At 54.6% G+C, this 16,242-nt stretch overlaps 1 protein-coding gene across 6 annotated transcripts in view; it reads left to right on the top strand.

The window, feature by feature from the left end:
• The first annotated feature begins 1,823 nt into the window (after positions 1–1,823).
• The window catches only part of TSPAN11 (tetraspanin 11), a 63,080-nt gene continuing 48,661 nt past the window's right edge, over positions 1,824–16,242 (top strand). The window contains exons 1-3 of one of the 6 annotated variants that reach the window (XM_082421120.1): positions 1,824–2,055; positions 2,325–2,603; positions 4,531–4,677. In XM_082421120.1, coding sequence (XP_082277246.1) covers positions 2,040–2,055; positions 2,325–2,603; positions 4,531–4,677 — 442 coding nt within the window. In that variant the 5' untranslated portion in view covers positions 1,824–2,039. Of the gene's footprint in view, positions 2,056–2,324; positions 2,604–4,530; positions 4,678–16,242 lie in introns of those variants that run through there. The other 5 variants (XM_082421121.1, XM_082421119.1, XM_082421122.1 and 2 more) reach the window with 5 other exon arrangements.

The following is a 16,242-nucleotide window of genomic DNA, read 5'->3' on the forward strand; positions in this document are numbered from 1 at the left end:
TGCTTCATCAGAGGTTGAGGTCCTTCCCAGAGGTCAAGATCATCCCGAGAGGTCCAGGTCCTCCCCAGAGGTCTCACGGAGAGGCCCTCACATTCTGTGCTGCTCTGGCCTCTCTCCCACCACAGGCTCGGCCTTCACCCTGAATGCAGTGCCAGGGATTCATGCCTCTTCTCTACCCCCAACCCACCTTTCCTTTGTTCAGCCCCCTTTCTCACTGACCCTCTGTCTCAGGTTGGATTTCTGGGAAACAGACCACGCACGGAGATGGAGAGCCGGGCGTCTATGCGAGGGACTCTTAGGGACAAAGTCTGTAAGAAAGCAAGAGATGAGGGCTTCCCTGGTGGTGCGGTGGTTAAGAATCCGCCTGCCAGTGCAGGGGACATGGGTTCGAGCCCTGGTCCGGGAAGATCTCACATGCTGCGGAACAACTAAGCCCGTGGGCCACAACTACTGAGCCTGCACTCTACAGCCCGCGAGCCACAACTACTGAGCCCATGTGCCACAACTACTGAAGCCCGCACGCCTAGAGCCTGTGCTCTGCAACAAGAGAAGCTACTGCAATGAGAAGCCTGTGCGCTGCAACAAAGAGTAGCCCCTGCTCGCCGCAACTAGAGAAAGCCCGCACACAGCAACGAAGACCCAACGCAGCCAAAAATAAATAAATAAAATAAATAAATTTTTAAAATTCTATTAAAAAAAAAACAAACCAGAGATGGGACTTCCCTGGTGGTCCAGTGGTAAAGAGTCCACCACTGGACTTACAGTGCGGGGGACGCAGGTTCGATCCCTGGTCTGGGAACTAAGATCCCACATGCCGTGGGGCAGCTGGGCCCTCGCGCCACAACTACTGAGCTCGCATGCCTCAACTAGAGCCCACGTGCCCTGGAGTTTGCGCGCCACAACTACAGAGAGAAAACCCACACATCACAACTAGAGAGAAGCCCACACGTCACAAGGAAAGGTCTTGCATGCCTCAACGAAGATCCCGCATGCCGCAACTAAGACCCAACGCAGCCACAAATAAAAAAAATAAATAAATAAATAATCTTAAAAAAAAAAGAAAGTGAGAGAAATGGGACAGCAGAGAGTGAACCTGAACTGGAGGCAGTTTCCCCCAGAAGCTGATCCCTCAGGAAGCTCCGGAGCTGGGATGGCCCTTCAGAGGCCTCTGGAGCAGAAGTAAATCACCCGATCGGGTCCGGATGCCCCCAAGGAGGGGGGACCTGGCTCATCTTGCCCCCACTGAAGGGACCCTCTCAGAAACCCCTGAGGAGCTCCTCATCGCCGAGTCTAGCCCCGTTTCCCTGGGCGCCCTCCTCTTCGGCGCCCCTGGAGCTGGGCCCCTGCAGGACCTGCCCTCTCCTCCGTGATGTGGCACCCGGCACTGCACAGACCCCCGCCAACCAGGGCAGTTTCTTTCACCCACCCTTTCCCTGCTTAGACCGGGTTCTGCCCTCAGCCCCGCCCACCCTGCCTGGTCTACACTCCTTCTTCATCTCAGCTTCTCGGCGCTCCTGTTGGCTCCCTCACCCCCAAGGCCTCCTTCCTGAGACCCTCACCCCAGGCAGCTCTGTCGACCCGCCCCTGCTGCATCTTCCCCAGTCACCCCCCATTTCAGTGCTTCCTCCCCAGGGACTATTGCCATCACCTCCCTCAGAGGCCCCCATCCCACCTCCCCTCTGCCCCCCTTTCACAGCCCGGGGTGCGGGGAGGATGGCTGTCAGCTCCCCGCCCCCATTGGCTTCCCTGGTCCAGCAGCCTGGTAAATGGGTAACGGCGCTCTCTGTGCTCAAATTTGAAAAGACCACGGTCGGGTAAGCTCAGGCCTTTGCTGCTTTGGGAAGTAACGGTAACCATCAGGCCCCACCGGTTGGATCCAGTTCAGGCAACTTTGCCCCTGCTCTGGGCCAGGGCAGGACAGATGGGCTGTGTCGACTCTTGCTTTTTTCTCCAGTCCGGGAGGAGACCTTGACTCCCAGAGCCCAGGAAATGGAAAGCTGACGGACGGCCCACAGGACTCTCAGGGGGGCAGGGCTGCGATGGGGTCTTCCTTGTGTACGTGGGTCTGGGGGGAAGCGGGGAGGAAGGGGAGGCTCTTTGTGATCACACGGGCTGGTCCTTAGAGTGCCCACACACTCCCACGGCCAGCTTCCCCCAGTACCCTGCGGGGTTTCACGCCCCACTAGGGGCCGACTTGGGGGACAGGGAGACCTCCGGGAGGCCCGGGTAGGGTGTCTGCAAGCCGCCCGACTTCCATCCATCCATCCATCCATCCACCCATCCACCCATCCACCCATCCACCCATCCATCCTCCCTCCTCGCAGGGACCCCGGGCCACCGCACAGCTGCCCTGACTCGGACTGGATTCGCTTCGTGCGCTCCGAACGGGAGAAAGGCCAACCCCAAACAAAGACGGGCGGCCGGCGGGGCGGCGGGAGAAGGAGCCCGGGCATTGGAGGGGCCGGGGGTGGGCGCTCAGGAGGCGGGGCGCGGCCGCAGGAAGTGCAGAGCGAGCGCGGGGCTGAGCGCGGCTGCGGTCCTCGCCCGCTGGCCCTGCAGCCCCGCCCTGGCGCCGGCGGCCCTCGTTGCGGAGCCCGCGACCGGTGAGTGCGGGCGGGGGCGCGGGAGGGGGCCCGGCGGCCGCTCGGGACTCCCGCGGGAGGGGCTGGGAGCTGCGTGGCCGAGCGCGGCCCGGCGGGCCCGGGCAGCCGACTCCCGGGAGGATGGGGGCAGGATGGGGCGAGCACGCACCGCTGGCTGCCGTGTTCCCACCCGTCCTCCCGAGACTGCCCGTCTGCACTTAGTGTCTCGGGAGGGAGCTCGGGACCTCAGTGCGCGTCTGTCCCTCCTCCACACGTCATTCTCTTTGTCCACCCGGACTTCTGGTGGCTCTTATGCACGGGCCCCGAGGTGACAGGCCCAGAGCCATCCTAACTAGAATGAGTACAGTCCTTGGTTCCGTACCCCCGGCAAGGGCTTGTCCAGTGTTGGCAGCTGGCGTGTCTCCTGTGCGGGCACAGGATCGTTCTCGGTGGGTCCGTCTGCCGGGCAGGGTGGTCCACAAGTTTCACGGGCGCATCTGTGCATTTGGGGGAACCCGGCTCTGCAGGCCCTGTCACCTGTGTTTCCTGCCTGTGCCTTTGCCTGCGGCTGGCTGGCTTGGTATGGAAGGACAGGAGGTGTGGAAGCTTCTAGGTGTATTGTTTTCACCAGCTGTACGTTCACATACATGACTTGGCTGGAAATATGAAAGGGGCTCAGGAGGGCATCTCAAGCTGGGTCTCAGTTGCCGAGGGTGCGGGGGTGAGTGCTGGCCGTCTCAGCACGTGGGCACCCGCTGTGGGGCAGGGTGGCGTGGAGAGAAAAGGGAGCTCCTGGAAAAACCCCAAGTGCACTGTAGGGCCTGGGGTAGGTGGACGTGTGGGGAGAGACCTGGGTGGTATTCGGCCGGAGCGGGTGGTCTGTGGTTAGCTGTGGGCAGCTGGATTAGAGGTGGAGTTGGAGACCTGGGTTTGAACCAGAACTTGGTGGAGGGTCACCACGGCAGTAGCGTGTTCCCTGCGCCTGTCCCCCTGGGACTCAGTTGCTTCGTGTGCAAAATGGGACTAATGACTGCTGTCCTGCCCGCCTCGGGAGGTGTCTGGAGGCTCAGGTTAGCTAAGCAAAGTGCTTTGATAGCGGGGAGGCTCCAGGGACAAAGGGTGAAGGCCAGGCCCACGGGCGTGCCGATTGGGCTCTGGGGAATGCCTCGGGGGCCAGGTTTGTGGGCTGCAGCAGGAGCTGTCTTCACGCCGCTCCCTAGAATATTCCAGAGGTAGGAGTGTCTGCCCGGCGCCGGGCCTCGATCCCTTGGAGTGTGAGGTATTCGCAGGCCTGCCTGGTGCTGTCCCTTTGGTGTGGATGCTTCCAGAGCACAAGACAGCCGGCTTGGCAGGTCCTCAAATCATAGCCCTGGAGCAGCTCAGCTGTGCAGAGACCCTCCTCCGGGTGGGCTGGGACCTTCACACCCACCGGCTGGCTTTTCTCTGCTTGTCACCACCAGAAGCAGTCAGGGCACCTTCCACAGTTCTGGCCAGGGAGATGGCAGAGGAGGGAGCTCTCCGTCCCTCGTCACCAGCCTCAGGGTTCCATCTTCTGGTCACAGGGCATCCTCTAGGACCAACGCTGTACCTGCCGAGGAGGGCAGGGAGGGTGTCAAGAGTCCTCACAGCCCCAGACACCGGGATGTGGTTGTGGTTTGTCACCCCTGGATGTCACCTGTCACCAAGGCTTCTTGGCCCATAGTAGCTGCTTAGTAAAGAGCCCTCAAACCCAGGTTCAGTGCAGCTCGGCTTCCTACCCACTGTGTGACCTGGGGAAAGTCCCTTCACCTCTCTGTGTCTGTTTCCTTGTTGGTCAAAATCAGCCTCTTTCCAGATTATAGTTCTGGTCTCAGCTCACATTTCACGTCCTCAGAGAGGAAGTGACCCTCTATCCAAAGTGGCCACCTCCCGGCCTCAGTCACATTGCGCTGATCTGTTTCCTTCCTAGCACTTGCCGCGCCATCTGAACCTCCCTCAGCTGCATCCAGCCACACTGAGAGCTTTGCCGAGGAGGGGCCTCCTGTATCCTGTTACCTGCTGGCTCACCGCACCTGGAACCTAGTAGGTGCTCCGGAGAAGCTGTGTCAGAGAGTGAGTGAGTAAATCCATAAGAGAGATGGATGCGTGTCTCTCACATTGTGCTCCTGGGAGCTTGTGAGGGGGGAGCGGGCCCATAGGCAGGGCCCTGGGCTCTGCACACCCCAGCTCGGGACCGATCTGAGTTACAGGCTGGCTTCCAGGTAGGACTTCCCTTGAAGAAAGGGCCCTCCCATTAAAATAAAACCAGAAAACCATTGCATCCGAAGACAATGGGGCCTTTTCAGCTCCAAGTTGAAATAACGGTACTGGGACGGGGAGTAACGCACACTCAGCCCTCGGGGAGGACCAAAGGCTGTGGTTCAGACACGCAGAGCTGTCATCCCATCAGGCATCACTGCTTGGCCGTGGAATTCATGATATGGTTGCTCTTTTGCAACTGGTTTAACTTCCTGAGCTTTGGGTCAAGATTAATGTGAAGAGGACTCTGCATCAAGGGGTATGCGGGGTTCTGGACCAGGAGGAAACAGTGGACATCACAGAGCGGATAGGACACACGCTGATACTGGAGAGCTGCCTGTGTGGGGTTCCCGTCTGCCATCATTCTCCTTTGGGTGTGTCCCAGGCAGACTGCCCAGATGGACATGTCTCTCCCCAGTAGCTTGCTCAGCCTGGTTTTTCTCAAGTAGTTGGTAGTGGAGGACGCGCTTCTCTCTGAGTGATTCCTGAGCCCGGAGAGCGAGGTGGATGGCGTGCCATGCCCTGTATTTAAGCAGCCACGGAAAACATCCCTCCTTTGTCGCTTCTTGTAAATTCATTTGTGTATGGCGGGGTGACTCGCCTGTCCGGTGCTGTGCCCAGGTTTGGGGCACAGAATACAGTTCATCACCACCTTTGCTAAACCCCAAGGGCTGGGCATCAGTAGTTCACCCAAGCACGGGGAAGGAGGTTGGGTTGTGTGTGGGATTGTTGTAGGTGGCTGGTTGAGGAGAGGGACGGGAGAAGTGGACAGAAGGGACTGAGTGCAGGACAGAGCCCTCTGCTAAGTCCTCTGACCGTTGACCTTGCTTCTTGTACACGTCCCTGCTGGGCTGACTCTTGTGCGTTCCTGGGTCCAGAAGGTTTAACCTTCCAAGAGGGCACAGGCAGAGGGCAGAGCCAATAGAGGTGGTAGAGGGGGAAGAGGGGTTCAGGGGGTGGTCAATATTCTCACGTTCCCTGTGTGCCTGCCAGAGCCTTAGTCCTCCAGGCCTGAGAATAATAAAGACCCAGCCCTGACCTCCGAGCATCCAGTTGTGAAGGAGATGAAACTTACTCCCCAGAGGAGAGGCGAGAACAGCTGAGTGCAGACTGCAGCGGGGGGCGGGGAGGGGGTCTCACCCAGGCCACAGCTGGAGCTCAGAGAAGGATCGGGAAAGTGCCGGGGGGCAGAGAGCCCGGGGCGGTCAGCTGTCCAGCCTGGAATCTGGACTCTGCCTTCTCCTGAGCGCCTTCCGTGACCTTTCCTGCTCTGTAAGCGGAGGAGATGGTCTCTAGGTCATAGCCTGGCTTCAGGTCCCCGAGGTTCCCCCCCCCAGGCCAGCCCCGCGCCTTACCTCCCCTGGGTGCCCTTCCAACTGGGCCATTCCCCTCCCCACCTGGCTGTGAGAGGAGCTGGCTGTATTCCAGAACTTCTCCCATCCAAGCTCACTGCCCCCCTCCTCGGGGGCTACGCACATGGCCCTTCTTAAAGGCTTAAGGAGCTTTGCTGTCAAATACCAAGAATTCAAGACTGGAGGATGTTACAGAGGTTCAGGAAATGTTACGGGAAGTTGCTCCGCTGGGTCCCTGATCTGCTGAGATCACGAGTAGGGTACTCAAACCCTCTCCAATGGTAATGTGTGTGTTGGCGGGGGTGGGGGGAGGGGGGGGGAGAAGTAGCCCGAAGTGGTTCTCACCCTTGTCCTGACCTGTGGATTCTTCCTCTTGTTTTTAAACACGGACCCCATGTTTTGAAAGTTTTTTATCAGCCAAATTTCAACATAAATGAAAATTTGTTTCTCCATCTGAAAAAATTATTCAAAGCCACAAAACCGATAGGGATTCACTCTCAGTGAATCAGTTTGTGTCAGTTTGCCTGAGGTCTGGAACCGATTGCAAAATTTTAATAAAAAAGCATTACCTATCCTGGTTGCCCAGGTAGAGTGGTAGCTGAACTCTGAAGCATTTTTGACAGGTAAAAGCCCAAGTTTCTTGAAATATCGTAAAGAGATTTCCCTCTCAGAAGCCCCTTTACTAGACACGTACGAGGGTTCTGACATTTGGAAAACAGTGTCCCATACCCAGGTTTCAGAATGATATTCCTCACCGCTACTGGAGGATGGAAATTGACTTTCTTTTCCTGGCAACCAGCACAAAGCTGGGCGAACAGTAGGAGTTCAGTAAATGTCCACTGGGTGGATATTGCAGAAGCACTCCTCAGCCATGCCTAAGACTGTGCCTCAAGGAGAAATCCCTACCCGCAGGCCCTTAACTCAAAAAGCAGGAAAAAGTGCCGATAGGTACTAAAATACAAAGCTTTTTCCTTTCTTCCATGGCCTCTTTATTGACTTGTCATGACGTGTTTTTTTTTACTTGCTTTTTAATGACATTGTAAGTAAAGAAAAATTAAAATTTTGAATGATTTGCATGAATTTTACATTCGCCTTTATATTGTGCAACGCCTGTTTTAGATGTAAATAGATGAGCATTTAACTCATATGTTGAATCACCAAAATGGCACGATTCCTATTTCACAGCTCGTATGTGCACATGTATTTTGTTCCTACCAGGACAGTAGAAATGGGGCACGAAACTAACTCAGGTGTTTTTGTTTCACTTCTTGATACACACACATTCCATCAACACACACCACCTTTGGCCTAGTGGTAAAGGAGGGACAGAAAGGAAAAGGAAAAGGCTGTCCTTCCTTTCCTCCTGTGTCACCATTTTCAGTGTAAGTGGGTGAGTAATGCAGGCGGTAGCAGAAATCGGGAAAGACAGGCTATCACAGGATGGCCCTTGGTTGTTGGTGTTTCTCAGACTGCACAGCTTTCTGTCGGCTTTGAATCAAGCTCTGGTTCCAGCAGGGGGCCTGGCCTCCCGGGCAGCCCTGTCGTGGACGTGACTCCTTACCTGTACTCTCTCTGAGGCTTTCTGAACCCTGTGCATCAAGGATGCCCTGGGATTCTGTGCTCCTGGGGCATCAGGAACAGCAGGTCAAATGCAGCATCAAAGAAGTGGGTCCATATACTGTGTGTATCTCCCCAGCTCACATTCATGCCCACCGTCCCGTGAGACTTCACTTACAAAACACAAGTTCAAAGATAAATTGTTAAGAATTCTGAGATGAAACAGCCGAGCATTAAAGCAGGCACGGGGCCCTGTGAGGCTATACTTGTTTCTGGCCCAGGAAGCCAGCGAGGAACCCTCATGTGGGTCACAGTTCTGGATGGTGGCCCAGTTAGGGCAGAACTAATCCTTTAAACAAGTGGGCTGGTTAAGTGCTCTCGGATCCCTGTTTGTGATTTATATCTTTGGAAAATGCTGGAGGCTGCTGTTTCCTTTCCAGGCCTCCACCCTTCTGCTTTAAATCATTTACATTTTTAAAAAGTCAGCTTAGGTCATTCACTAACAGGTTCTAGGGGTTTTTAAAGGCTCAGAAGAAAAGAACAAAGGAAAGGAGTAGAGGTGGGTGTTGTCCATTTCGTCTGAGGTCTGGAACAGATTGGAAAGCACAAAGCCTCTAGGAGTTCTGAGGCCCGTTTAGAGAAGCTCACCAGCTGCTCCGGGTACGATTCTTTTTATGCCAAAACTGAGCAGATAGGTTGGGACAGAGGAGGGAGTGGCCTGGTGACCAGGGACCCAGTGCTCTCAGGGTTGGAAAGGAGGGGGAGGGGGAGAAGGGGCCACGTGCAGGTGCCACGTGACTCCACAGTTTGGAGTGTGTTTTGCACACACAGAGGCTTAGGGAAGCCAGGAATTTTATTCCAGAAGAAAGAAACTCCTCTGTCTGTGGGCAGAGAGGGTGAGACAGGAAGTTAGGACTAGGAGCCCCGGGAGAGAATGAAATACGAAGAAGGCAGTTAGCACTTTCTGACAGCTCTGAGCACGTCGCTGAGGGTTTTTAAGTTGCTGGAAACCGAAAGTTCCAAGCAAGCTCTAGGAAGCAGGTACTGGTACCGTGAGCTGGAGGAGGGTGGAAGGAAGCCCACCCGCCCCCCCACCCTTTTTTTAACATCCTTTTTGGAGTATCATTGCTTTACAATGGTGTGTTAGTTGCTGCTGTATAACAAAGTGAATCAGCTATACATATACATATATCCCCATATCCCCTCCCTCTTGCGTCTCCATCCCACCCTCCCTATCCCACCCCTCTAGGTGGTCACAAAGCACCGAGCTGATCTCCCCGTGCTATGCGGCTGCTTCCCACTAGCTATCTATTTTACATTTGGTAGTGTATATATGTCCATGCCACTCTCTCACTTCATCCCAGCTTACCCTTCCCCCTCCCCGTGTCCTCAAGTCCATCCTCTACATCTGCGTCTTTATTCCTGTCCTGCCTCTACCACCCCCCCGCCCTTTTTAATGTAGAAAGGAAAACTGGGTTAGAAAAAAACAGTGATGGTAACAAGTAAAAGATTAGTGGGAGAAACCATGTTTACATCATACCTTTAGTTCCTTTGAATCGGTCTGCCTTCTACCTTGGTTTTAATTTACTGTATGATTAATGCTGATTGCGAGTCGCTGTTTGCATCATTAGATTTAATAGTTGCATAACGGGCTGTTCTCCAGGGCTCTGCAAACTGTTTTTGGATGACCTGCAAGCTGAGGATGATTTTTACCTTTTTAAAGGGCCGAAACAAACAAAAAACAAAGAAGAACATACAGCAGAGGCCAGAGGCCCGCAAAGCCTGAAACATTTGAGCTGGTCCCGTGCAAAAACGGTTTGCTGGGCCGTAGCCATCAGCCCCAGGCTGTGGTCATGGACAGCTCAGTGTACCCAGGGCTCTGGATGTGGGCACCGCGGCTGGAGGGAAGCTTAGCCTCTGAACCAGGGTCTCTGGGCTGCTCCCCTCTGAGATCCCGACCGAGTTCACCTGGGGTGCAGCCTGGGAATGGGGATTTTTTACATTCCTTGGCGGGAGAGGTGGGGAGGGTGTCCTAGTGCAGCTAAGGTTGAAAAGCACTGCCCTAAGGCAGTAATTCTCAAAGCGAGGCCTGCGACCTGCAGTGTCAACATCCCCCAGCTGGTTAGAAATGCAAAATTCTGGACCCCACCTGACCTGCCAACTCAGGAACTCTTGGGGGGGTGGCGGGGAGCAAACTGTGTTTTAACCAGCCCTCCAGGGGATTCTGATGCACCTCAAGTTTGAGACCACTGCTCTTAGGCTTGGCCTTTCAAACCTAAACCTTCCTGTTTGCAGGCGAATGTCAGAGATGGTTAGGTGGAGAAGGCAAGACAGGAGGAAGCCAGCAGGAGGGGATAGCGAGGCCTCGAAGGTTCTTTCAAGGCTGGACATAACTGTAGTTGTTATTTTATACACAACCAAGGCCCTGGGAGGTGAAATGGTTGCAGGAGGCAGAACTTGGGACTAGAATAACACTACCACCTACAACAATCATGTTATCCTTAACAAATATCATGAATAGCAATTTTAGCTTTGGGCTCTATTTTTCATTACTACATATATGTTTGTCTTTTAGTACATTAACTTATAGAAGGTAGCCATTTGGTAAATGCAGGGATTTAAGCACACTTCTGAGCTATCTTGAAATCATTTAAATAAACATTATACGTGCCTGGGAAGTCGGAAGGCTGTATTGCTGACCGTCACCTCATAACTGAGGGTGAATTCTGGTCTCCCAACCACTCCCTCAAGGGAAGACAGATCCCCCCAGGGTACTTCGCCGCAACTGCTGGCCCTCCAACAATGTAGCACATGGGGCATTTATAGAAATGTCATAGGGATTAGAACCTACTGATGTCCTGCTATGTGCCAGGCACTGTGTGAGGTTTTAACATACATTATCTCCTACAATCATCACAGTGCTGTTATCCCCATTTTATAGTTGGGAATGTTGAGGCACAGAGAGGTTAAAGACTTTCCCCAAATCCCGCAGCTAACAAACCCGGGGATGTCTGGCCTCAGGATCGGCGTAAGTGAACGGGAAGCTTGCCCACTATCAGGCATTATGTGGCATTTCAATAAATCTAAGCTGGTGAGCCTATGAACATGTAAAGCAATTATTCCCAGTTCTCCCAAGCCTTGCCCAGTGTCCTGGGTGTCCTTGGAAGGGTGTGAGCCCACCCAAAGGCTGGATTGCTGATGTGCCATCTTAGAAAGAATTCAAGGACCGGAGGCACATGAGCATCCAGAGATAAAGATTCCATCTGGGTTGTCAAAAATGCAGTTGCTCCCCACAGAGCTGGCTGGGTTCTTAAATTCTTCCTTCCTCATTTGGAAAATTAGCAGCTAAACTGATAGACAGATTTTACATATTGCATACTATCATCGCTATCAGTAGTAACAAGGCCTCCTTTTAGAGTTCTCGCGTCTCCAGAGCACTATACGCGCCTTAGCTCCTGATGTCCTGGTACTGGTGGGCTTGGTTATGACCAGAGGCAGCAAGAGCTCAGAGGTCATGACCGTGGGGCAGCGCTGTGAGTCTGCAGCTCCCCCCAACCCCCAAACTAGGACTGAGGACCAGAGAGATGGGTTTGATTCCCAGCTCTTCCCAGTCTTACCTGGCGAGAGTGGAGAAATGGCCTCCACCCTCTGGGCCTCCCTGGCCAACACGTGAGGGTGAACTGATGTCTAAGTCTCTTCTCCACCTTCTAGACCTGGGACATGCAGGCAGCTTTCCAAACCTTGGGAACAATGGGTAGTGATGCGCCTGGTGATGATGTAACTGGTACCCGATTAGGGAGCCAATGTGGGCAATAGCTAGGGTGTTCTGATGCCAAGTCCGTTTCTATAACATCCTCCCTCTGGAACTCATGGAACTACAGTTCTTTTTTGGAAAGAATTAGGGTAACAGTGCGGGGGTTGCTGGTTAGTTGCCACGTGAGTACATTATTTCCTTGCCCAGAAAGGTCAAGTATCTCTAAAAAGACAAGTTTCTCTATGCTTGGCTCTCCTGCAGGGGGAAGATTCTAATACTTTCCAAGATGGGGGGAGGTTTCTGAGTCCGTAGAAAATATGTTTTCACAGACCCGGGTTGAAGAAACATGGTTTATTTATCAGGGAGCTGAGCAGCTTCCAAACTCTCTTTGATAAATTACATCATCTCCTGGACTTAAGACCTAGCAGATTTACATCCAAGACCCAAAGTGAAAATTGGAGTTTAGAATTGGGTGCATGAGCGTCCTTTCCCGCAGCCTTGCACACACACGCACATAGATCCACCGTCCGTGTGCTCTGGCAGAAAGCAAGCTGCAGCGGGGTCTGGGTACCCGGGACACCTGGCTTCCTCCCCAGCTTGGCCTCTGCTGCATCCCTGGGGCCCACGGGGTCTTTGAGCCTGTGTCTAAGACACAGCCCTTCCCGTAGGAGTTTGTAGTCCGGGTCTTATCTGTACCTACCCAAGAAAGGACTCTTAACCTTTTTGTGGAGCAAAGTCATAAACCCCTTTGGGGATGTGCTAAAACCTATGGGACCCCAGCACGTAAATGGCAACATTTTTCCATACAGTTTCAGGGGCCTCCACGTTACAGCTCCTTGGAAGGAATGGTCTTTCAGGCTTACTTCTCAGCCATGGTGTCCTGCTCCAGAGACAAGACAGGCACTGTTTTGAAAGCAAATGAGAAATTGTACCAATCCTCATCTCTGGGAACAGAGATGAGTTTTTGTGTCATTTGGGCTTTTTTTTTTTTTTTAATTTCCCGATGCCTGGAAAGGAGTGTCTGTGCCTTTCTGACTCCCAGGAGCAGGTTGTGAACGTCCGCAAGCCCAAGTCACGTGCACCATGGTATAGGCTTCTACAGGGCCCCTCCTGCCCACCAGAGCACCCCCCCTGCAGCCTGGCTAGTCCCTTAGAGCCACAAAGCCTTCCAGCTGCCATCGATCGTCCCCTCGATGGAGGCACTGCTGCTGCCGGTGTGATGGGGCGGAGGGGCAAGCTGCGCTTCACCCACACTTCCTGGCCTTCACGGTCACTCTCTCGGGGGTCCGCACCCTCTTACCCCTGGAGGGCGGAGGGGGAGACTGGCTCAGGTACTTGGGTGACCTACCCAAGGGTCACACAGCTGGCAAGGGTGACGTTAATTTTCCCTCCGTGTTTGTGACAGCCCAAACCAAACATCAGAGAACCGTGCTGGGGGCGGGGGGAGCAGTGTCGTCAGGGCGTCCGTGTCCGGGGACTTGGGTCCCCGAGTCAAGCCTGGCAGTGAATCCTTGTTGAGTCAGAACTGGGACCATTGTTAATGGGCCCCGATTGTTTCCTGCACCATCTAGACTGGTGGTCCCCAACCTTTTTGGCACCAGGGACCGGTTTCATGGAAGGCACTTTTTCCGCGGCCGGGGTGGGGGTCGGGGGGGCTGGTGGATGGCTCAGGCGGTGATGCGAGCGGTGGGGAGCGGCAGGTGACACTTCACTCGCTTGCCTGCCCGCCGCTCACCTCCTGCTGTGCGGCCCACTTCCTAACAGGCCGCGGCCCCGGGGGGTTGAGGACCCCTGCTCTAGACTATGAGGGGCGTGTCTTACCCCCTTCCCTGCTCGGCACCCACAACGGAGGAAGCGCAACCTGGTCGTTAAGAACAGCATCGCCCCCAGTTCCTCCAGCTCCAGTGTGAGCCCTGAATCCAAGCTTGGGAGGCCCACGGGCCCAGAGTGTCCCCCGCTTCTGCCAGGCTCACTGGGGGGCTGTGGATGTGGGGGGATTCCCTCCACTCTCAGGGTCACGTTCACCCAGCCCTTCTGACCTTCTATGATTTCTACAAGGCACTAGCACCCGGGTGTCGGCTGGACCACCGATGGGTGGATGGCGGAGTGATAGGAAGACCTGCTTCCGATGCTTCCAGCCTAACCCTGCGCCAGAGGGGCTGGAGCAGAACCGCCTGGCTGGCATCTCTGGCCACCGCCTCCTCCTGCCCTGTGTGTGGTTGGCAGCCTTTTTGCCCGGCCCTGGTCACATGGCCTCAGCCCCCAAGGTTCCAGTGCAGCTTCCAAAGACCCAGCCCAGGCTCAGGCTCCCTGGCTGCGTCCAGGGCCTGGACAGCGTGAGTCAGATGCACTGGGAGCCGCCTTGCGGGGAGAGAAGGGGCCAGTCCTCCTGACCCGGGGTCCCCAGGCCCACGCCGCGGGCACAGAGCAGAGCAGAGCAGAAGCCTCCTGGCAGAGATGCTCTCACCATCAGCTGGGAGCCGGGCACGAGTCAGCGAAGCCTGACGCCACGGCCAAAACTGGAGAGCAGCCCACCTAGTGAACCCAAACGAGGCCGTGCTCCTGGGGGGCCGGCACAGCAGCCTGGGCAGGACGACCTGCCACGCTGTCTGGGAGATGGGGAAGCGGCACGGGGAGTGGGTGAGGGGGTGGACTTGTATCTCAGGCTGGCTCGCGTGCCCTCGAGTGAGTTTCCTTGTCTGTGGGCTGGGGATGGTAAGAGCACCAACCTCTCCGTCCTGCCGAGAACCACTCACCCACTGGCCTTATTATATATCTGTGCGAGTGACCTAGGACGGTGACAGTGGTCAAGTTTATGTTATGTGTATTTTGCCACAATAAAAAGAGAAAGAGAAAAAGTAGGGTGGGGTTGAGGCCAACGGGGACCATCACACGCCGAACCATCTATCAAGTGAAAGACCTCTCAGATGATCTCGGAGGTCACTTTCAGTTCTAAAAATATCTTCTGGGTCTATGATATAGATTCCTGGGATTTAGAACCACCACCACCACCCCCCCCCCAGCTCTCCCCTGGCTCATCTGACCATGGACAGTGCAGGATGGCTATGGAGTTAAAGAATAAAGAAGCTCACGCCTGCATCTTCTCAGAGGGCACTAGAGTGGGTTTCTTTGTGGTTCGGGCTTTAGGAGGAGGGGAGACAATGATCAAGTGAGCTTGAATGGGGGAAGGGGGCTTAACACACTCCTTCTGCCAGAGAAGCTGCAGTTTATCTGTTTTATATGTTGAGGTTCTACCAGAAAATTTACTTAAAAGAATGTCCTGGTAGAACACCAGCGCCCTCATTGTGCAGATAAAGACACTGAGGCACACAGAGGGGCAGTGACCTGCCCAAAGTGCTGGTGCATAGCAAGGGACACCCTGAATTAGATCCCCTGGGCCCTGCCCTCCCCCGTCTGCCGATGCCTCTGTAAACACCACACCGTGTCCATTAGCGGACATTCCTAGCATCACTCTCTTTGCGAATCACGGAAAGGGAGGACAGCCCTTGGCGCCTGTCCCTCGCCTGGGGTCCAGGACACATGCTTTCCCCAACCAAATCCCCCTCGTGCTGAGCGCCAGCCTTCCCTGGGGGTCACGGCCAAGCAGCCCCCCGGCCCTGCACAGGGCCTCACGCATGTGTCTCCAGGTGGGTGATGAAAAGAGCAGCTCTTTCTCGGTGGAAAGCGTAATCCATTCATTCCAGAAGATCGGGGAAATTATAATATAGATCCATCTCTGAGTGTGGGAAAAATTATAGGCTGTGTTCTTCACTATAATTAAGCTGGTTTTAGTGGGAGCAGTAAGTACATCTGACAGCAGTGCATTGTTCTCTTTAGAGGTACTTTTGAGACCCAGTGTATCAGAATTAAAACCCTGCGGTCTCTGTTCAGAGCGGCGGTGATTTTCCTTGGTGGGTTTAGGGTCTCACATCTCACCGTCAGCCTCCGCTGCTCCCCTAGCCCGGTCCACCCGTGCAGACTGTGGTGGCTGCCGAAGGACTGGATGAGGACGTGAGGCTTCAGACCTTGGTGGTGAAGAGAAGGGGATCTGGCGATCATTTGATTCAGGGGAACGTGGGAGACCTGGGAGAGAGTATGCATGGTGATTTGGTCTAGTTTGGGAATCGTACACCTGAGATTGCATCCTGGCTCTGTGTGTGTCTGATCAAGGAAGAATTTGCTGCTTCTAGAGGTGTACTTGGAGCGGAATTTTTTTCTTCTTTCTCAGTGGGATGTCATACAGAGAAGACTGTGACCCCTAGAGATAACAATTCAGTTAGAGGCAAGGCTGAATGGCTGTATCAGACACCTGACAGGACAGTGGCTTAAAGAACAAAATGTGTTTTTCTGTCTTGGAACGGTCCAGGGTAGGCAGGCTGTCCTGCTCCACGCGGTCCTGCAGGGATCTAGGATCCTGCCGTCTTCTTTCTCGACCGTCCCCAGGTGCAGTGTGTGGCCCCCAGACCAGCAGAATCAGCATCCCCTGGAAGCTTGTTGGAAAAGCAAATGACCGGGGTGGGGCCCTGGGGGTGGGCCCAGAAACCTGTGTGTGTCAAAGCCTTCCAGGGGATTCTAATAGACTCTACAGTTAGAGAACCATTGCTCTGAGGGGCTGTCCTTGTCTGCCTGGTTGGAACTGGGTTTCAGGCACATCTGTGGCCCAGCTCTTGGGAGGGGGGAAGATTGTGGAGATGGGCAGGGGCAATATTTTAAGGCTCAG

The sequence above is a fragment of the Balaenoptera physalus genome, assembly GCF_965194825.1.
Source record: "Balaenoptera physalus genome assembly, chromosome: 13".
Taxonomy (NCBI): domain Eukaryota; kingdom Metazoa; phylum Chordata; class Mammalia; order Artiodactyla; family Balaenopteridae; genus Balaenoptera; species Balaenoptera physalus.